Source organism: Chanos chanos, chromosome 14 (genome assembly GCF_902362185.1).
Source record: "Chanos chanos chromosome 14, fChaCha1.1, whole genome shotgun sequence".
Taxonomy (NCBI): Eukaryota; Metazoa; Chordata; class Actinopteri; order Gonorynchiformes; family Chanidae; genus Chanos; species Chanos chanos.
Window position 1 is genome coordinate 20,689,298 of NC_044508.1, and position 22,500 is coordinate 20,711,797.

The 22,500-nt window shown below is 42.2% G+C and overlaps 1 protein-coding gene across 1 annotated transcript in view; it reads left to right on the top strand.

The window, feature by feature from the left end:
- ghrhrb (growth hormone releasing hormone receptor b) overlaps positions 1–22,500 on the top strand; it is a 56,797-nt gene that overhangs the window by 9,195 nt on the left and 25,102 nt on the right. Inside the window, exon 3 of the mRNA XM_030791142.1 lies at positions 9,206–9,313. Within this exon, the coding sequence (XP_030647002.1) occupies positions 9,206–9,313 (108 nt within the window). The remainder of the gene's footprint in view (positions 1–9,205; positions 9,314–22,500) is intronic.

The window sequence follows — 22,500 nt, forward strand, 5'->3', positions numbered from 1 at the left end:
TGCAAAAATGTTACTGTTCAACTTTTATTCATTAGGCCTAATTCATATCTGAATGTTTTGGCTCTCTGGGCTTGGGTTTGCCTCTGCAGAACCCCACATCAGAGTTTCACACTGTGCATCCTGAACACGGAAGACATCCGCTAAAACCGAGTTTCTATCATGTGGCTACAGTATATGTGTTCATTTATGTGAGAGTTTTGGGGCACAGATCTAAGCTGAAATGCTGTATTTGAGTAAGGAGAAGAAAAAACCTAGTAGCTGCAGCGCATTGACTTGCTAAAATTAGTGACATGACAAAATGTTAAAAATGGAAAACTGGTGATAGTGATGCATATTTAATGAGATTTTGTGGAAACAGACATCAGTGCAAAGATATTCCAACACTGAGAATATGTCAGCTACTGAAAATGGCAATCATTTGGGATGACACTGCCAATATCTAAAGTAACACAAAAACAAACAGACAAAAACTTCTGAAACCCTGAGTCACTGTAAAAATGTGTATTATAGCAATATAATAGATTATATAATAACAATGTTATAACAAGATATGAAGTTATATTATACAGCCAGTTACCTGTAAGGATGGCCCATTACATTGTTTTCATTAATTTCTATTTGTACGAAAAAGACCTCAGAAGATCCTGAATTTCTGAAGTTTGCGCACTCAAACAAACCTGATTCAACAAATCATAGCTGATTTTGCCAGTACACCTTACTCACCCAATCAGAACTGATTCAGCCAATCACAGAAGATTAAGCCAATCAGAGCTGATGAGTTTCTATATAGGAGAGTTGGGTTGGTGCAAAATCTTGTTTTCCGGTGTAGTCTGGGTTTTATTACTGACATATCAAACAAGGTTTCACAAGTGTATGTGTGTGTGTGTGTGTGTTCAAACATGGTAAAAGGGTATAGATTAAGGTTAATGGGAACTCCTCCTGCAGCAAGCTCCATGGTGACCGTCATTAACACAGTGACTTTCATTAACACAGTGACTTTAAAGAGGGGGAGAGGGCAGGCACTGTGTCTCCATCTGATTTATTACCACCAGCATGGAACAAGGGAGGAAACAGAGGAGGAGGAGGAGATGGAGAGGAGAGGAGTACAGGTCGACAGGGGGAGAGAGAGAGAGGGTGTGGATGGAGAGTAGAGAAATACAGGGGGAAGCAGAGAGACTATAGCTGGAGGTGGGAAAGAGGTTGTGTTAGTGCAATGAATAGAATTTTTCATTAGACCTGGTCTGGACGGGTCTTTGGTTTGTGGAGTCTGTCTGTAGGTTTGGTCTGGACGGGTCTTTGGTTTGTGGAGTCTGTCTATAGGTTTGGTCTGGACTGGTCTTTGGTTTGTGGAGTCTGTCTGTAGGTTTGGTCTGGACTGGTCTTTGGTTTGTGGAGTAGTGTCTGTAGGATTGGTCTGGAGTGGTCTTTGGTTTGTGGAGTAGTGTCTGTAGGATTGGTCTGGACGGGTCTTTGGTTTGTGGAGTCTGTCTGTAGGTTTGGTCTGGACGGGTCTTTGGTTTGTGGAGTCTGTCTGTAGGATTGGTCTGGACTGGTCTTTGGTTTGTGGAGTCTGTCTGTAGGATTGGTCTGGACGGGTCTTTGGTTTGTGGAGTCTGTCTGTAGGATTGGTCTGGACTGGTCTTTGGTTTGTGGAGTCTGTCTGTAGGATTGGTCTGGACGGGTCTTTGGTTTGTGGAGTCTGTCTGTAGGTTTGGTCTGGAGTGGTCTTTGGTTTGTGGAGTAGTGTCTGTAGGATTGGTCTGGACTGGTCTTTGGTTTGTGGAGTCTGTCTGTAGGTTTGGTCTGGAGTGGTCTTTGGTTTGTGGAGTCTGTCTGTAGGATTGGTCTGGACTGGTCTTTGGTTTGTGGAGTCTGTCTATAGGTTTGGTCTGGACTGGTCTTTGGTTTGTGGAGTCTGTCTGTAGGTTCGGTCTGGACTGGTCTTTGGTTTGTGGAGTAGTGTCTGTAGGATTGGTCTGGACGGGTCTTTGGTTTGTGGAGTCTGTCTGTAGGATTGGTCTGGACTGGTCTTTGGTTTGTGGAGTCTGTCTGTAGGTTTGGTCTGGAGTGGTCTTTGGTTTGTGGAGTCTGTCTGTAGGATTGGTCTGGACGGGTCTTTGGTTTGTGGAGTCTGTCTGTAGGTTTGGTCTGGAGTGGTCTTTGGTTTGTGGAGTCTGTCTGTAGGTTTGGTCTGGACGGGTCTTTGGTTTGTGGAGTCTGTCTGTAGGATTGGTCTGGACTGGTCTTTGGTTTGTGGAGTCTGTCTGTAGGTTCGGTCTGGACTGGTCTTTGGTTTGTGGAGTAGTGTCTGTAGGATTGGTCTGGACTGGTCTTTGGTTTGTGGAGTCTGTCTGTAGGTTCGGTCTGGACTGGTCTTTGGTTTGTGGAGTAGTGTCTGTAGGATTGGTCTGGACTGGTCTTTGGTTTGTGGAGTCTGTCTGTAGGATTGGTCTGGACTGGTCTTTGGTTTGTGGAGTCTGTCTATAGGTTTGGTCTGGACAGTGACTCAGACAGTTTTCTCACTCCTGTTAGGATATGATGGTGGTGGAGAAGAGAAAGGCACTGACATACACATGAGATGCTGGAGGGTGCTGCCTATCTGGGAGTTATGTCTCTTTAAGGAGAGATTTGGTGGGCACTCGCACGAGAGAGAGGAGCCTGAGAAATCTTTAAATGGTTTGCAGCGAACTTATACGGTCCATATAGTTCTCCATGTTGTTATATAGTGCTCCATACTCCCTTTCCATAGCCCCTGTGGACATACAGGTTTTGTTTCCTGAATTCTTTTGGTTTTCACTATTTTGTTCACCTGTGAAATTTCCACCACCATCATTGAACGCAAAACACACGGCCTTGCCGAGCGAGACTCATGGACATCATGGTGCACTGGAACAGCCTTTTGAAGACGTCTTCTGCATTCCCCAGGTTTGGCCGTGCGGTCCTCCAAACATCTCTCTAGTTAAATACTCACACACACATAGTCCCAAATACAGTACTACATAGTCATTTTTGTAAATAGAGCATATTACTGGCAGTACTGATGACAGCCAATCACTACAAATTAAGCACTGCCTTTACTGTAACCTTGATTAGCAATTTTAATGTGATCAGCTTTACCTACAAAATAATAATAAAAAAGTTGACGTTACTGCTGTACTGTCCAGTCGCATCATAAGAGGACTGCATGAGGGTGCTGCCAGCTACACTCAAAAAATAAATAAACAAATAAATCATTTGTTGAATGAACACAATTTGACCATAGCACGTATTTGCACCTAAACGAATCGTCTGAAACTGGTGTGTTTTAATTATGTAGCAGCAGTGAAAACCAGGGGGGTTTTCCAAGTACACGACTTAGTGACTGACCCAGCTGAAGTCACAGACACACTACACCACTTTGTACACGATGCTGCACAACTCCTCCCCCCGGGTTTCCCCTCACTCCGGATCTTGCGCTCTCATTGGCTGTGGCTCGTCGGCGCACTCACGGCCAGTCGCAACGCTTTTCGTACTATGGGATTCGGAGCTCCTGACAGGTCCAGGTATTTAGCCCGCTGGATATCTGTAGTCCGTCTGTGACACATCAGCGAGTCTCTTGGATGGCGTCATGGAACAGTCCAGGCTTAGCGATCGAAAGCTCATTTGTGAGCCCAGAGCAAACGTCGATTTGTCTCTGATCTGGATCTCCAAAAACTGTCACCAACTGGAAAACCAGGGTTAATACAGGGTAAATGATATACCTCCTAATAGAGGAGCCCTACGACTTTGTTCCTCTAGAAGCATGAAAATATTAGATTCCTTCCTTAGGAAGTAACTTCTTATGTATTCTGAATGAACTTAACCAAATTAATCACTAAGCCACATTCTTGAAATACTGCACAGTAAACACTACTTACACTCTCCCCATAAGTAGGAGGGGACTACATCTTCTACGAAGACAATTACATTCACGGTGCACAGTTGCTGTTAACACGATCACAAGTATTAATCAACACAACACAAAGACTAAATGATAAACAATAAAGATACACTTGCACTAGGGAAAGATAAACTAAACAATAATGAACTGGGGATAAACAACAGTCCATTAGCACAAGGCATGCTGGGAAGCTCCGCCCATCTACCCCGGGAGTATGGCGCATGCGCAGATACCTGTGTCACTGATACAAAGTAACTCATCCCCCTTGAATCAATATATGTTGATCTGGTTCATCGGAATTTTTTGTTGCTTTACATTAATAAAGACAAGAATGAATCATGTGACAAACATCAACACAATACATTCAAAGCTATTTCTATTTTGGTAATAAAACACATGCCTTTGTTGAGAGTAACTTCGTTATGTTACTGATCAGTTGGAGTTTAAAGATGACGATAGTAAGCGAACGTCGCCCAGAGAGATAAAATGTATTTCAAGTTGCTGTATAATTTGCTCATAAAGTGCAGGATTCAGATGGATAATCCTCGAAAAGAAATTCCAGAGTTGGCTTCATGATTTCGTGCTCAGTGTGTCTCTAGAAATACAGTAGCGTTCTCTATTTGCGGGGCCTCTCTGCCCGTTGATTGTAACATCACCCCCAGATTGCAACACTGTTCACAGTATATTGCAGTATTTTATGGAAACGGCAAGCTGTCCATAAATATTGTCCAGAATGCATTGGTTTCTACAGGCTAGTACCATTTTAATGGGGAACAGTATGTTACTGTCAGAATTTGGCTGTTTTCTTACAGCATTTTGTTACAGTGTGGTCTATTTCCCTAGACCACGAGCGCTTATTCATTTAAATAGGCGCTAGTCGAGTATCTAGCATTTCTTCGCCTAATAGTTCCCTCCATGGGATTTGAACTTGTCATGTTTGCTGATGCACTGCTCACTGTTTCTGTTGCAAACCAGGCACTGTGAGGGGCTGCACTGTGTCTTTACACTGCAAGTACATAAACACAAACTAACGAATCACGGAGAAAGGAATTATGGGAAAACCTCATGTAGAGAGAGGGGGAAAGAAAAATGGGAGAGAGAGAGAGAGAGACAGGGAAAGAGAGAGGGCAGGAGAGAGAAAGAAAGAGACAGAGAGGGAGAGAGGAGAAAGAGAGAGAGAGAGAGAGAGCCTACATGGTGAGAAGACATGTACTGTGTGGTTTTTGGCACCTGCTATTCAGTGATGTAATATAGCTTTGAACTGAGTGTTTTATCCCATAACATACAGACATAGCTTTCTTTTTCTTTATTCCATTCACCCACCTTTTTTTTTCATTAAAGATTTATGACATCCTACAGTAATATATAGTCCATGTAACACTGTCCAGATTTAGTCTGAGTCTATGAATGAGTGTTATCTAGGAGTTTATGTTATCTAGGAAAGAGTGTGCACTAAACTTTTGGTTTACAGTTTCCATGACTGTGTGTTCCTCTTTCCAACTTCCCACTTCAAACTCATATATCACACAGACAGGCGGGCAGGCTTTATCTAAAGGGAGGCAGAGGTAAAGAGGCATGAGGGAGAGATAAAAGAATAGGACGTGAGTGATAAGAAACTCTCTAAATATTTAAAACGCACCCTACACAGATTGGACTTCTCCTCCTCAGAGTTGAATTCACCTGCTGATACTGAGCCCCCCCCTCCCCCCGCCACCTCGTCTGTCCAGGTCTGCTTTCTCTCGCTGCTTCAGCAGAAAAAACAGAACAGCCTGAGTCTGGCTTTAGATGGAGAGCTTAGTTTGGCGTCATTAGAGAGAATCAAAGCAATCCTGTGATACTGTGTACTAACACAGACATTGTTCGTGTCTTGCTAGAAATGATATCAGTAATACTTTCTGTTGGTCATATTTGCTCCCCCCCCTCCCTCATATTCTCTTATTTTCTCGAGACTCTCTTCAAGTCTGATGTGCTGTTCCCAGCAGAGAACAGGCTGTGTCGGAGAAAAGGTAACCGGTGATATTATCCCGTATAAGGAAAAAACATATTTCAGTCAATCAAATGACACACATACAATAAGCTGGCATTAAACTATGATGAAGAGGAGTCTGGGGTCTGTGGAAGGAGAAAGACAGATACAGTAATAAGAGACCGACACAGGGGAGGCGAGGAGAAGGAGGAGCAGGAGGACAAGAAAGACATGACGATTTCGGTTAATGGTAGATGAGATGTGCATTAAAGCAAAGAGCGCACGGTGGAGATTAGATGAGACGTTTCTGAGAAATCAGATCAAACCCCATCAGATCTCATCTCATGTGTGTCTATGAAGGTATAAAACATGAGAGACGTAAAGAGATATGAAAGAGAAGATTGAGTGAATCAATACAGAAGTGACAGAACGCCCTGCACTGGGAGACAGGAGGATTCTGTAATACAGCTAATGTATGATATATATGTTTTAATATGTCAGTGCAATTCCGGAAAGAGTCACATTGCACCAAATCACATCAAACTCTCAAATGTATAACTGTTTTTGCTTTTAATCAATTCAAAGACAAAAGGAAAAAACAAAACAAAACATGAAACGATTATCCAGAGCCAGTGCGTTATGGTCGAGTTTTACGCGTTGTAATCTTAATCCAGTGTTTTTCTACAGGCAGTGAAAACTGTGTTTGCTTAGAGGTTGACACACGTACGTAGGACGCTTGACTCTACACTGACCGAGGGTAAACCGTCCCTGTCAGAAATGTACAATTTCACTCTCACGCATGGAGCTGTCCTCTCTCTCTTGTCAGCTAAAATTTCAGGTATAGAGATTTTTTTTTTTTAATGCAGCAAATATACACTTGTTTTTTTAGATTATTTTGTTGACAGTGTGGATAGGCCAAATGTTTGTTATAGGACAATACTGCTGTGAAGTTTGCATTCAGAGAAGTATTTTAAATCTGGCTCACTGGGTTACAAATATGCTCTGACCTCACCACATTCCTTATGTGGAGTGTTCTCAGAGCTATGGGTCACACGAATCTCAATCAGTTCTCAGTTGTCTAAATCGCAGCAGTAATTAAGGTAAAACTAACCAAATTAATATCTCAGAATAATACACATCTGTGTTTGTTTCATTGTGTAAAATGGAAATAGGGGCATGATTCGATCATCCCTGTTTCTCTTTTGAGGTTTAATGCAGAAAATATCTTTCAGTCAAAACTGATGAGAGATTCAAAAATGTATAATTATGTTATTTTCAGCCATAGAAACAATCAGAGTAGTTTGAGACACATGGTCTGATCAGCACTTCCAAATAAGACATATGATTAATAAATTAAAGGGAATCACTGGCATTGGGAACAGAGAGAGAGAAAGAGACAGAGAGAGAGAGAGAGAAAACTCAATGTCCTGGCCATAAAAAATGAAAGTGATCAGCTCTGTTGGGTTTTAAGCTTCCAAAACACCAGCTTTAATGAGGTGCCACCAGTCCTAAAAAGACGCCCGTGTCCCTGCGTGGCCACACTGAGGCTTTGTCCGTGCCAGACTCACGCTCACTGCCTACAGACCGCCCCTGCACTGGCTCCTCTGAGAACCTGTCTCACTCTCAGCTGCAGCATGCCACTCTGATTCCCTGTCTTACTTCTTTTTTAAATTTACCTCATTTTAGGCAGTGAGGGTTATTTTTCCGAGTCTAATTTACTGATCGGGCTGGACATGCCAACAGGAACACAGTGGGATTAACGTGAAGGAAATGAATCAGATCCTTGCTAAAGTAAAGAACATGTAGTTATGTGGTTATGTCTGCAGGTAACTAACAAATACTCATACATCACTGCACACATCATACAAGCATGAAAGTCAATTCAGTTAAACAATCCTTTTCAATACAGAGGCGGGGGGGGGGGGGGGGCAGAGGGGGAGAGAGAGGGAGAGGGAGAGGGAGAGAGAGAGAGGGAGAGAGAGTGAGCAACAAAGAGAAACAGCAACAATGATGTTTAGATTCTTTTTTATCTGTGCAATGTTGCAGAGAGAGTCATACGAGAGAAGGACCGATTCAGTGCCATTAGCATAGAGCAGAAGGAGGTAATGCATAATGGACGAGAAAGCATGCCACTCAGCTGATGTTTTAATCCACATTCACACTGAGAAAAGCCTCAGATCTTTCTCATCACAGTAAATAACACCCTGCTTCCCTTTTGAAGTTAAAAGTATCAGAGGGTTTTGAGCACATCTGTAGTTGTGCTAGATTAGGACTGCATGCTGAATGGACACGTCTGTGAGTATTTATAGCATCTCAGTGCGCATTTGTTTGTTTGTATTTCACTTTGTATAAATGTGAGGATTACCCAAATATATTCTTTCACAAAAATAACAAAAAAAAAAACAAACCAAAACAAAAAAACCCCAAAAACCGTTTTTACAATTGGCACAGGATGAAGGTAATGTACATATAAAGCATGCACAGAAACACTCATGTGCTATTCATGTTGTAATGGCCTGTGAACACACACACACACACACACACGCACACACACGCACGAACAAACACACATGCACACACACACAGACACTCACACACGCTTACACGCGCACGCACACACACACACACACACACACACACACACACACCTCACACCAAACACAAGGTGTGTGTGTGTGTGTGTGTGTGTGTGTGTCCAGATGCTTCAGACAGACATACAGAAACAGGGGAAATTAACAGAAGATTCAGAGAGCACTGGCCATGATTATGTATCCCCTCTGAAACACACACACTTGCTAATGCTCTCACACACACACGCACACACATACTCACACTACTCCCTTTGGCCCTCATTAAAGTTAACAGGTCTCACTCATTCATTCAGCCTCTCTTTTCTTTTATCAAATGGACACACACACACACACACACACTCACACACAGGCCTGATCTTTTTATCAGTTCCCCGAGGCTTCTATTCCTTCCTCTCTCCATCTCAGCTTCTCCTGTCTCCATCTCAGTTTCTCCTCTCTGTGCCTCCTCTTCTCTCTCACCTCCTCCACCTCCTTATGTCATCTCTCAGTGCTTTGACAGAAACATTGAAAACTCACATGATGTTCTTATTCTAGTGTTATCCAGACCAATGATAATCAATGATCACAACCCAGAACTCCTGCGAGAAGATGCATTACTATCATTTCCACACCAGGGAGCAGAGGGGTCTTTTCACATCTAACTTCAGGCTCTTTTAAAATGAAGTGGTAATAACCAGTACTCTGCCTGTGTGTGTTTTTGTTGTTTGTGTGTGTGTGTGTGTGTGTCAGGGTGCCCAACAGAGTGGGATGAGATCCGATGTTGGCACCGGGCTGAGGTTGGTCAAGTCGTCAATGTCTCCTGCTCAGACGTCTCCCAGCTGTTTGCCAAGAATAATGGTAACTGACACTTTCTTTCTTTCTTCAAAAATCTATTGTTTTATTTATTTATTTATTTTTGTGATACTTTATTTATATCTATGTATTTTGGGACTTTCATACTGTGGGACTCTTATTTTGGTATAAATGCCTACAGGGATGGGAAAGCTCATGTGATTAGCTAACCAGTGGTACAGCTGACTGGTCATTGGTTATTGTTCATAAGGGACAAATGAACAGGTCGCTATTCACCCCACTCTTTCCATGCTAAGGTCTATGGTCTAGTCTATTTTACACCACAGTAGTCTAGTCTATTTCACACCGCAGTAGTCTGGTCTATTTCACACCACAGTAGTCTAGTCTATTTTACACCACAGTAGTCTGGTCTATTTCACACCACAGTAGTCTGGTCTATTTCACACCACAGTAGTCTGGTCTATTTTACACCACAGTAGTCTGGTCTATTTTACACCACAGTAGTCTGGTCTATTTTACACCACAGTAGTCTGGTCTGTTTCACACCACAGTAGTCTGGTCTATTTTACACCACAGTAGTCTGGTCTGTTTCACACCACAGTAGTCTAGTCTATTTCACACCACAGTAGTCTGGTCTATTTTACACCACAGTAGTCTGGTCTATTTCACACCACAGTAGTCTGGTCTATTTTACACCACAGTAGTCTGGTCTATTTTACACCACAGTAGTCTGGTCTATTTTACACCACAGTAGTCTGGTCTGTTTTACACCACAGTAGTCTGGTCTATTTTACACTGCAGTAGTCTGGTCTATTTCACACCGCAGTAGTCTGGTCTATTTCACACCACAGTAGTCTAGTCTATTTTACACCACAGTAGTCTGGTCTATTTTACACCACAGTAGTCTAGTCTATTTTACACCACAGTAGTCTGGTCTATTTTACACCACAGTAGTCTGGTCTATTTCACACCACAGTAGTCTGGTCTGTTTCACACCACAGTAGTCTAGTCTATTTTACACCACAGTAGTCTGGTCTATTTTACACCACAGTAGTCTGGTCTATTTTACACCACAGTAGTCTGGTCTATTTTACACCACAGTAGTCTGGTCTATTTTACACCACAGTAGTCTGGTCTGTTTTACACCACAGTAGTCTGGTCTATTTTACACCACAGTAGTCTAGTCTATTTTACACCAAAGTAGTCTGGTCTATTTTACACTGCAGTAGTCTGGTCTATTTCACACCGCAGTAGTCTGGTCTATTTCACACCACAGTAGTCTAGTCTATTTTACACCACAGTAGTCTGGTCTATTTTACACCACAGTAGTCTGGTCTATTTTACACCACAGTAGTCTGGTCTATTTTACACCACAGTAGTCTGGTCTATTTTACACCACAGTAGTCTGGTCTATTTTACACCACAGTAGTCTGGTCTATTTTACACCACAGTAGTCTGGTCTATTTCACACCACAGTAGTCTGGTCTATTTTACACCACAGTAGTCTGGTCTATTTTACACCACAGTAGTCTGGTCTATTTCACACCACAGTAGTCTGGTCTATTTTACACCACAGTAGTCTGGTCTGTTTCACACCACAGTAGTCTGGTCTATTTTACACCACAGTAGTCTGGTCTGTTTCACACCACAGTAGTCTAGTCTATTTCACACCACAGTAGTCTGGTCTATTTTACACCACAGTAGTCTGGTCTGTTTCACACCACAGTAGTCTAGTCTATTTCACACCACAGTAGTCTGGTCTATTTTACACCACAGTAGTCTGGTCTATTTTACACCACAGTAGTCTGGTCTATTTCACACCACAGTAGTCTGGTCTATTTTACACCACAGTAGTCTGGTCTATTTCACACCACAGTAGTCTGGTCTGTTTCACACCACAGTAGTCTAGTCTATTTTACACCACAGTAGTCTGGTCTATTTTACACCACAGTAGTCTGGTCTATTTTACACCACAGTAGTCTGGTCTATTTTACACCACAGTAGTCTGGTCTATTTTACACCACAGTAGTCTGGTCTGTTTTACACCACAGTAGTCTGGTCTATTTTACACCACAGTAGTCTAGTCTATTTTACACCAAAGTAGTCTGGTCTATTTTACACTGCAGTAGTCTGGTCTATTTCACACCGCAGTAGTCTGGTCTATTTCACACCACAGTAGTCTAGTCTATTTTACACCACAGTAGTCTGGTCTATTTTACACCACAGTAGTCTGGTCTATTTTACACCACAGTAGTCTGGTCTATTTTACACCACAGTAGTCTGGTCTATTTTACACCACAGTAGTCTGGTCTATTTCACACCACAGTAGTCTGGTCTATTTTACACCACAGTAGTCTGGTCTATTTTACACCACAGTAGTCTGGTCTATTTTACACCACAGTAGTCTAGTCTATTTCACACCGCAGTAGTCTGGTCTATTTTACACCACAGTAGTCTGGTCTATTTTACACCACAGTAGTCTGGTCTATTTCACACCACAGTAGTCTGGTCTATTTTACACCACAGTAGTCTGGTCTGTTTCACACCACAGTAGTCTGGTCTATTTTACACCACAGTAGTCTGGTCTGTTTCACACCACAGTAGTCTAGTCTATTTCACACCACAGTAGTCTGGTCTATTTTACACCACAGTAGTCTGGTCTGTTTCACACCACAGTAGTCTAGTCTATTTCACACCACAGTAGTCTGGTCTATTTTACACCACAGTAGTCTGGTCTATTTTACACCACAGTAGTCTGGTCTATTTTACACCACAGTAGTCTGGTCTATTTTACACCACAGTAGTCTAGTCTATTTCACACCGCAGTAGTCTGGTCTATTTTACACCACAGTAGTCTGGTCTATTTTACACCACAGTAGTCTGGTCTATTTCACACCACAGTAGTCTGGTCTATTTTACACCACAGTAGTCTGGTCTGTTTCACACCACAGTAGTCTGGTATATTTTACACCACAGTAGTCTGGTCTGTTTCACACCACAGTAGTCTAGTCTATTTTACACCACAGTAGTCTGGTCTATTTTACACCACAGTAGTCTGGTCTATTTCACACCACAGTAGTCTGGTCTATTTTACACCACAGTAGTCTGGTCTATTTCACACCACAGTAGTCTGGTCTATTTTACACCACAGTAGTCTGGTCTATTTCACACCACAGTAGTCTGGTCTATTTTACACTGCAGTAGTCTGGTCTGTTTCACACCACAGTAGTCTGGTCTATTTTACACCACAGTAGTCTAGTCTATTTTACACCACAGTAGTCTAGTCTATTTTACACCACAGTAGTCTGGTCTATTTTACACCACAGTAATCTGGTCTATTTTACACCACAGTAATCTGGTCTATTTCACACCACAGTAGTCTGGTCTATTTTACACCACAGTAGTCTGGTCTGTTTCACACCACAGTAGTCTGGTCTGTTTCACACCACAGTAGTCTGGTCTATTTCACACCACAGTAGTCTAGTCTATTTTACACCACAGTAGTCTGGTCTATTTCACACCACAGTAGTCTGGTCTATTTCACACCACAGTAGTCTGGTCTGTTTCACACCACAGTAGTCTGGTCTGTTTCACACCACAGTAGTCTGGTCTATTTCACACCACAGTAGTCTAGTCTATTTTACACCACAGTAGTCTGGTCTATTTTACACCACAGTAGTCTAGTCTATTTCACACCACAGTAGTCTGGTCTATTTCACACCACAGTAGTCTGGTCTGTTTCACACCACAGTAGTCTGGTCTGTTTCACACCACAGTAGTCTAGTCTATTTTACACCACAGTAGTCTAGTCTATTTTACACCACAGTAGTCTGGTCTATTTTACACCACAGTAGTCTGGTCTGTTTCACACCACAGTAGTCTGGTCTATTTTACACCACAGTAGTCTGGTCTGTTTCACACCACAGTAGTCTAGTCTATTTCACACCACAGTAGTCTGGTCTGTTTCACACCACAGTAGTCTGGTCTATTTTACACCACAGTAGTCTGGTCTGTTTCACACCACAGTAGTCTAGTCTATTTCACACCACAGTAGTCTGGTCTGTTTCACACCACAGTAGTCTGGTCTGTTTCACACCACAGTAGTCTGGTCTATTTCACACCACAGTAGTCTAGTCTATTTTACACCACAGTAATCTAGTCTGTTTCACACCACAGTAGTCTAGTCTATTTCACACCACAGTAATCTAGTCTGTTTCACACCACAGTAGTCTAGTCTGTTTCACACCACAGTAATCTGGTCTATTTTACGCTGCAGTAATCTGGTCTATTTTACGCTGCAGTAATCTGGTCTATTTTACACTGCAGTAATCTGGTCTATTTTACACTGCAGTAATCTGGTCTATTTTACACTGCAGTAATCTGGTCTATTTTACACTGCAGTAGTCTGGTCTATTTTACACTGCAGTAATCTGGTCTATTTCACACCACAGTAGTCTGGTCTATTTTACACCACAGTAGTCTGGTCTATTTTACACCACAGTAGTCTGGTCTATTTTACACCACAGTAGTCTGGTCTATTTAACTCTGCAGTAATCTAGTCTATGTTACACCACAGTAGTCTGTTCTATTTTACACCACAGTAGTCTGGTCTATTTTACGCTGCAGTAATCTGGTCTATTTTACACTGCAGTAATCTGGTCTATTTTACACTGCAGTAGTCTGGTCTATTTTGCACTGCAGTAATCTGGTCTATTTTACACCACAGTAGTCTGGTCTATTTTACACCACAGTAGTCTGGTCTATTTTACACCACAGTAGTCTTGTCTGTTTCACACCACCGTAGTCTGGTCTATTTCACACCGCAGTAGTCTGGTCTGTTTCACACCACAGTAATCTGGTCTATTTCACACCACAGTAGTCTAGTCTATTTCACACCGCAGTAGTCTGGTCTATTTCACACCACAGTAGTCTAGTCTATTTCACACCACAGTAATCTGATCTATTTCACACCGCAGTAATCTGGTCTATTTTATTCTGTCGCGGTCTAGTCTGTTTTACCCCCAGTGAAAATCCTGCTGATTTACAGTGTGTAGCCTGAAGAAAAAATAATAATAAAAATAAGACATTGTCTTTATGCCTGACACAGCCATACAGAGTCATAAACATGTCAGCCTCTCTGTACATTACACACCCACACGAGTCTGGACAGTTATATGAGCTTTCTCACAAAGATCAACACTGAATGTACATCCAAGAAGAGGATATTTTGCCATGTTTGTCTGTGTGTGTGTGTGTCAGAGACAGGGACTCAAGTCTGCGACTTGGACACGAATTCTACTTAAGTCACACACACAGTGACTTCGGACTTGACTTCAGACTTGTCCTCAGAAGACTTGAGACTCAACTCGGACTCGAGATTTGGGACTCGTGCACAATCTTGATTTTATTTTTTCTTTGGCGCATTAACATTAAGGAAATGTCAGATCAGCTGAATGTCATTCCCTCCTTTATTATGATGCGTAACTTTACGCATGCGCATGGCCACAGATGACTGTAAGCTCCAGCAACAACACCGTAACCATGGCGATCACACCTGCAGCTGCTGTGTCATTTATGATAACCTTTGGTTATAATGCCTTTACACAGGGCCCAAATAAAAGAATGGCTAAATGCAAGGTGTGCGGTATCAAAATAAAGGATTCTGGATGGATCACATCAAATTTGATCAGGCACCTCAAAACACACCCGGATAAGTCAGTCGGTAACTTGGCAATGTGAAACACAAGTTAAACGTTGGCGCCAATGAACGAGTCGTTCATGGAACTGCACGGTAGAAATGAACTCGACAACGAAGACCGAGTGTGCCTTTGCATACTCTTTATTTAGATCCCAAACTCACACAGAGGTTAAGAGTCCACATGTGCCCACAGGTGTGCATTGCTTTCGAACTACAATGCCTATTCTCCTAATACTTAACCTTCAAACCCATGGCTATCCTGATTGGCCGCTAGAACGCAACACAGTTATGGACCACCTAGTTCTGTTTACTACGGAACGGTTAGCAAACATGTTAGCTCAGCATCAGCTGTCTAACATTAACTTGTTACTAGCTTGGTAGCTAAGGGAGGTTAACTTGATTAGATTGTTACTAGCTTTGTAGCTAAGGGAGGTTAACTTGATTAGATTGTTACTAGCTTTGTAGCTAAGGGAGGTTAGCTTGATTAGATTGTTACTAGCTTTGTAGCTAAGGGAGGTTAACTTGATTAGATTGTTACTAGCTTTGTAGCTAAGGGAGGTTAGCTTGATTAGATTGTTACTAGCTTTGTAGCTAAGGGAGGTTAACTTGATTAGATTGGCGTTCACTAAATATTTTGAAAAGATGAGTGACTGTTGCAAAATGCAGTTATTGACTTTTTAAAGGAAAGCTTTCGTTGTGTGTATTTTTTCCTCATACTGCATTGCAATAGCCTGTTTAAAGTGATTATATACCAAACAATTAATCAATGCTGATACTGTATGCTAATAGATAAAGGAGTGATGATAATGCGAACAAACAAACAAGCAAACCTCTGATCTCTCATTGATAAATAAATAGCTCAATAAATAAACAAGTAAATGAATAAATAATCACCTACATACACACACACACACATGCATACAGACATACAATACATAACGCAGTACAGTTGAATGCTGTGCCAAAGAAATAATAAAATAATAGAAAAATCAAAGCGGGTCAGGAGAAGGTGGCCTGAGTGGAGGAGGTTTGTGTTGTAGCGGTGCTTGTTAGTTTAAAAAGAATGATTCACAGACACTGAATCACCCTGATGTTCCTCACAACCTCTGCTCCAGACCTGCACTCCACCAGGCATGAGCAGCCAAGCAGTAACCCTGCCCACCTCCACCACTCCCACACACCCCGTCACCCTCGGGGAAGGACAGAGAGAGAGAGAAATAAGTATGATAGCATGCAGCAGTATGCCAGCGCACACAAAAACAAAAAGATAAACTCCTACCGGCAAGTTTTCATTAAACCACCCACTCAGGAGAGCTCCTCACAGATACCACTGTTTAACACAGGTTACACTCACACACACACACACACACACACACACACGCACTCATGCACGCACGCACGCACACGCGCGCACATACACACACACGCACACACTCACACACACACACACACACACACACACTCACACACACACACACACACACACACTCACACACACACACACACACACACGCACACACACACACACACACACACACACACACGCACAAACGACTCTGGCCTGATCACACTGTAGCTCAAGCCGTTGTCACACGTGCGTTACGGACATTCATACATATTCATATATGCAATATGGACCATGTCTGCAGAATCAGGTTCACATTTTGTCCGAAGTTGCCCTTTCACACATGTAGCACATAACAGGAGACTGTCAGTGTCAGACGCGCTCTCACCTAATCAAGATACTCCGTTTGGGTTAGGTGAGGGGTGGCGCCTGGGTAGAGCGTGCAGGAGGCAGGACATGACGCAAAAAAGTATGCTGTGAAAATCGCAGTGTTTTGTTTACGACACATCGAAAATGGCAGACGAGGCTACCGACTTTTGTCTTACGATTTTGGCGTCGGCCCTTACCGACAGCAGTTCCCGAATCTCGCTGTCTCTCCAGTTCGACATTTTCGTTGGCGTCTTCATGTAAACGACCCTTCTTCACCCTTGGATGTTTGTATTCTTCCGGGTTTTGTGCCAATCGCATGTTAGAAATGACATCAACACGCCCACTTGCTCACTGTGCCTTCTCCGGACTATAATCTACTCTATTCACACATGGACTCAATTCGAACATACAACGGACTTTGTACTGGGGGGCTGGTAGAATAAAGTCCGTTTAGGATCTGATCCGACTGATTCGGACATTTGCTTCACACATTCAGTCCCTCTGGTTAGAATCTAGATTATTTTAGGGTTGCAGTGCATGTGTGAGAGGGGTTTCAGATTGGCTAATCTGCTTTGGTCAAAGCGTGACTCTGTGTGCTGCTGTCCTGACCACATAGGACCAGAGTCCTGTTTTCTCATCTACATTCATGAGACTCAAGTTTCACGCTGTTAAACAGATGAGTAGGTCCAAACTCAATTTTTATGAAATCTTTCTCCCAGATTACATGCTGAATTTACAAATGTCTCCTTCTCTACAACAAAAAAAGTCAGTCCACTTTTCTTTACCACATTCTCATTTATTAGTTGGAAAGGAGAGTAGCCTGTTTGTCCTTTCAGTTCATTGAATGAGTATTCAGTCGATGCATGATGTTAGAATGGATACTGACTGAACATGTTTCATACTGTTTTAAGTGAACCCCACTATTGAGGCATGAGTCATGCCGGGCTACGGTTAGACCTCATGACATTTGAACACTATGCCATCTGTTAGTCACTACAAAAATGAAGACAATTCAATATGTTTGGATTCCAACAACAACAACGCAGTACTGAAAAACAGTTCTGGCAACCAAAGGCACTATTATCTCACTAAAATATACTTTCATTCAAAAAGTAAAAAGCTGTTGTTCAAAAGTAAAAAGCTGTTGTTGACTGAGGTTGCTTTAGTGTTCAAGTTCAAGTTTAAGTTTATTTGTATAGCGTTTTTTACAGTCAAGGTTGTCTCAAATCAGCTTTACAGTGATCAGTGTCCACACCCCCAGTAAGCAAGCCCAAGACAGTGGCAAAGATAAACTCTCTAATGGAGCAGATAGGAGGAAGAAACCTTGGGAGGAACCAAGACTCAATGGGGGAGCCCATCCTCCTCTGGCCAGCACGTCAAATTGACATTCACAGTGTAGAATGAGTCCAGGGTAAACAGATTCAGCGGTCTATTCAGTTATTTACAGCATACAGTATAAAGTATGTACAGTGATTTGTTTATAGCATAAAAGAGTTCATATACAAGGCTCTAGGAGTTCTAGGTGGTATCACATATAGATTAATTTGATAACCAAGCAGTGTGCATATCAGTAAGTTTGTCTTTAAGACCAACTGTACAGTGGCGGAAGGTGCTTAGCTTTGCTATAGTTAAAGCTGAGATTTTGGTGTGGCTGTAAAGGACAGGTTGTTCGCTTGGTTCACAGTCAGGTTGAGTAGCATGACTGGTGGGCGACTGGCTCAGAACGGGGGCCTGCAGTAGGTCCAGGCAGGAGGGACAGAAGTGTAATGTAAGTTTATCTCCATAGCCTCCTGTAGACCATGCCTTTATGGGGAGGATTTGAGTGATTTTTGTGTGCAGCTGTGGGTCGTAGGTGAACTGGGAGCACTGGAAGCCTTTGGCTGGATTAGGTACTCTAAGTACTGCCAGAGAGGGCGGTTCTGTGCTGGACTGGACTAGTGTACTGCCCCGGTCTCCTTTCACTGTTTGTTCTCTAATCAGATTGAGAACACCTGCCTTCCAGGTATACCGATGACTTGAACAACCTGTTTTTCCATCTAACGGTGAAAGAGAGAGAATTTTATTAAATTAAAGGAGCGTCTTTATTGGGACAAATGTGTACCTTGAATAAAAATGTGCATCACCACTTCTCATAAAAAATGTTGAAAAGGAAGGAAAATTGAACAAAACTAAACAATACAAACAAGACATATAAACACTATGTTGTGTGACACTGTCCAGACACACGATGGGATTACTCCCATTCCTGTAAAAAGAAAAACTCTCCAACTACTGATCACACCTCATCTCCCTAACACCACTGAGGCTCCAGTATAGCCAAGTCCTCAGCTGATCAGCGTAAAATCAGCTACCACTCCGCACTTCACTAAACCACCTAAAGACATTCACAATTCCTATCTTTGCACTAAACCAACTAAAGACAGTCACAATTCCTGTCTTTGCACTAAACCACCTAAAGACATTCACAATTCCTGTCTTTGCACTAAACCAACTAAAGACAGTCACAATTCCTGTCTTTGCACTAAACCACCTAAAGACATTCACAATTCCTGTCTTTGCACTAAACCACCTAAAGACAGTCACAATTCTGGTCTTTGCACTAAACCACCTAAAGACAGTCACAATTCTGGTCTTTGCACTAAACCACCTAAAGACAGTCACAATTCTGGTCTTTGCACTAAACCACCTAAAGACATTCACAATTCTGGTCTTTGCACTAAACCACCTAAAGACATTCACAATTCCTGTCTTTGCACTAAACCAACTAAAGACATTCACAATTCTGGTCTTTGCACTAAACCAACTAAAGACATTCACAATTCCTGTCTTTGCACTAAACCAACTAAAGACATTCACAATTCCTGTCTTTGCACTAAACCACCTAAAGACATTCACAATTCTGGTCTTTGCACTAAACCAACTAAAGACAGTCACAATTCTGGTCTTTGCACTAAACCACCTAAAGACAGTCACAATTCTGGTCTTTGCACTAAACCACCTAAAGACAGTCACAATTCTGGTCTTTGCACTAAACCACCTAAAGACAGTCACAATTCCTGTCTTTGCACTAAACCAACTAAAGACATTCACAATTCCTGTCTTTGCACTAAACCACCTAAAGACATTCACAATTCTGGTCTTTGCACTAAACCAACTAAAGACAGTCACAATTCTGGTCTTTGCACTAAACCAACTAAAGACAGTCACAATTCTGGTCTTTGCACTAAACCAACTAAAGACATTCACAATTCCTGTCTTTGCACTAAACCACCTAAAGACATTCACAATTCCTGTCTTTGCACTAAACCAACTAAAGACATTCACAATTCCTGTCTTTGCACTAAACCACCTAAAGACATTCACAATTCTGGTCTTTGCACTAAACCAACTAAAGACATTCACAATTCTGGTCTTTGCACTAAACCACCTAAAGACAGTCACAATTCTGGTCTTTGCACTAAACCACCTAAAGACAGTCACAATTCCTGTCTTTGCACTAAACCAACTAAAGACATTCACAATTCCTGTCTTTGCACTAAACCACCTAAAGACAGTCACAATTCCAGTCTTTGCACTAAACCACCTAAAGACATTCACAATTCCTGTCTTTGCACTAAACCAACTAAAGACATTCACAATTCCTGTCTTTGCACTAAACCACTTAAAGACAGTCACAATTCTGGTCTTTGCACTAAACCAACTAAAGACAGTCACAATTCCTGTCTTTGCACTAAACCACCTAAAGACAGTCACAATTCCTGTCTTTGCACTAAACCACCTAAAGACAGTCACAATTCTGGTCTTTGCACTAAACCACCTAAAGACAGTCACAATTCCTGTCTTTGCCCAAGTCTCTTCTCTCTTCTGCAGTATATCGTAGACTTTGCTTGTCCAGTAGTAAGAGTAATTAACTGACATTTTTACTGTCAGGCACAACTATATTTAGTACCTAAAATAAAAACAACCTCTATTCACATCAGTTCACATCAGAGTTCATTACAGGGGCAGAACCATTAACTGACACATATCCATATCAAGTCCTCCAGGAGAAATCGCCAGCACTTTTAGCTGACACTGCACAGAATTCTCTACACTGGTTTATATTCTGGTCTTACATTAAATTCAGCTATCCAAGCTTTATCTTCTTTCTTCTTCAACTTTTCTTTGGTTTAAAATCTTCACAACACACCTTTCAAAGTTTTCCCAACAGCCGCACAGTCCAAACTCTGCATCCTCCCAAAGTCCAGTAGGGATCCTGTATGCCCAATAGGGATCCTGTATGCCCAGGCCCAGTTAACTCAGTGGTCAGACCTTCAGGAAGAGGAACCATCTGGTTTGAGTATACAATACCCTGTGTATTGTCTATTTGTATTCGCCAAGTTGAGTTTTGAGTTCATTTTCATTCTGTCTTTGCTGTTATTAGTGTGTGAGTGATGTGAGTGAGTGAGTGTACATGGCCACTGGTGATTACACTATTTTCACAGTGCAGAATGGTACTGTGATGTCAGAAGGCATTATCACAGTGCAGAATGGTACTATAATGTCAGAAGGCATTATCACAGAGCAGAATGGTACTATAATGTCAGAAGGCATTATCACAGTGCAGAATGGTACTGTGATGTCAGAAGGCATTATCACAGTGCAGAATGGTACTGTGATGTCAGAAGGCATTATCACAGTGCAGAATGGTACTGTAATGTCAGAAGTCATTATCACAGTGCAGAATGGTACTGTGATGTCAGAAGGCATTATCACAGTGCAGAATGGTACTGTAATGTCAGAAGGCATTATCACAGTGCAGAATGGTACTGTGATGTCAGAAGGCATTATCACAGTGCAGAATGGTACTGTAATGTCAGAAGGCATTATCACAGAGCAGAATGGTACTATAATGTCAGAAGGCATTATCACAGTGCAGAATGGTACTGTAATGTCAGAAGGCATTATCACAGTGCAGAATGGTACTGTGATGTCAGAAGGCATTATCACAGTGCAGAATGGTACTGTAATGTCAGAAGGCATTATCACAGTGCAGAATGGTACTGTGATGTCAGAAGGCATTATCACAGTGCAGAATGGTACTATGATGTCAGAAGGCATTATCACAGTGCAGAATGGTACTGTAATGTCAGAAGGCATTATCACAGTGCAGAATGGTACTGTAATGTCAGAAGGCATTATCACAGTGCAGAATGGGGGAAGCACCTCTCACTCACTGTAACTCATTATCTAAACCGCTTACCCTAATTAGGGTCGCGTGGGGTACTGCAGCATATCCCAGCAGTCACTAGGTGAAAGGCTGTGCCACTGTGCCACCGTGTGCCCCAGTAGACATCCAAATATCCCAAATTAAATAAATGCTATCAGAGATTGAGCTGTTGGGTGCAGTTAGTGTGGTTAAACTCTGACATGCCCCATCCCCTCATTCTGACGGCCACAGTTTTGGACAGCAGTTTGTGATCACTGCGTCACAGGCTGACTGAGGGGCAGGTTGTCGTATCTTGGTGATGACCTTTTTTGGGCAGTGGTGTGATGACTGCTCGTCCGCAGCTTAATGGCAGTGATGTTTCAGTCAAGTGGACTGCTAACAGATCCTCACCTAAAACATAAAAAAGGCCTCATAAAATGTCATTTTCATGTTATAAATTTTCACCAGGAGCCTGTCAATACCTGGCATGCGCATATTCTCCACACTCATGTGGGCAGTGGAGAGTCCTTGTGAAGGTAATACCTGCCAAAGCTGGTCCCTGCATTGACTCTTATGAGGTCCTGCAGAGCACTCCACAGCCTGCCTGTGTGTCTGTGTGCCTGTGTGTGTGT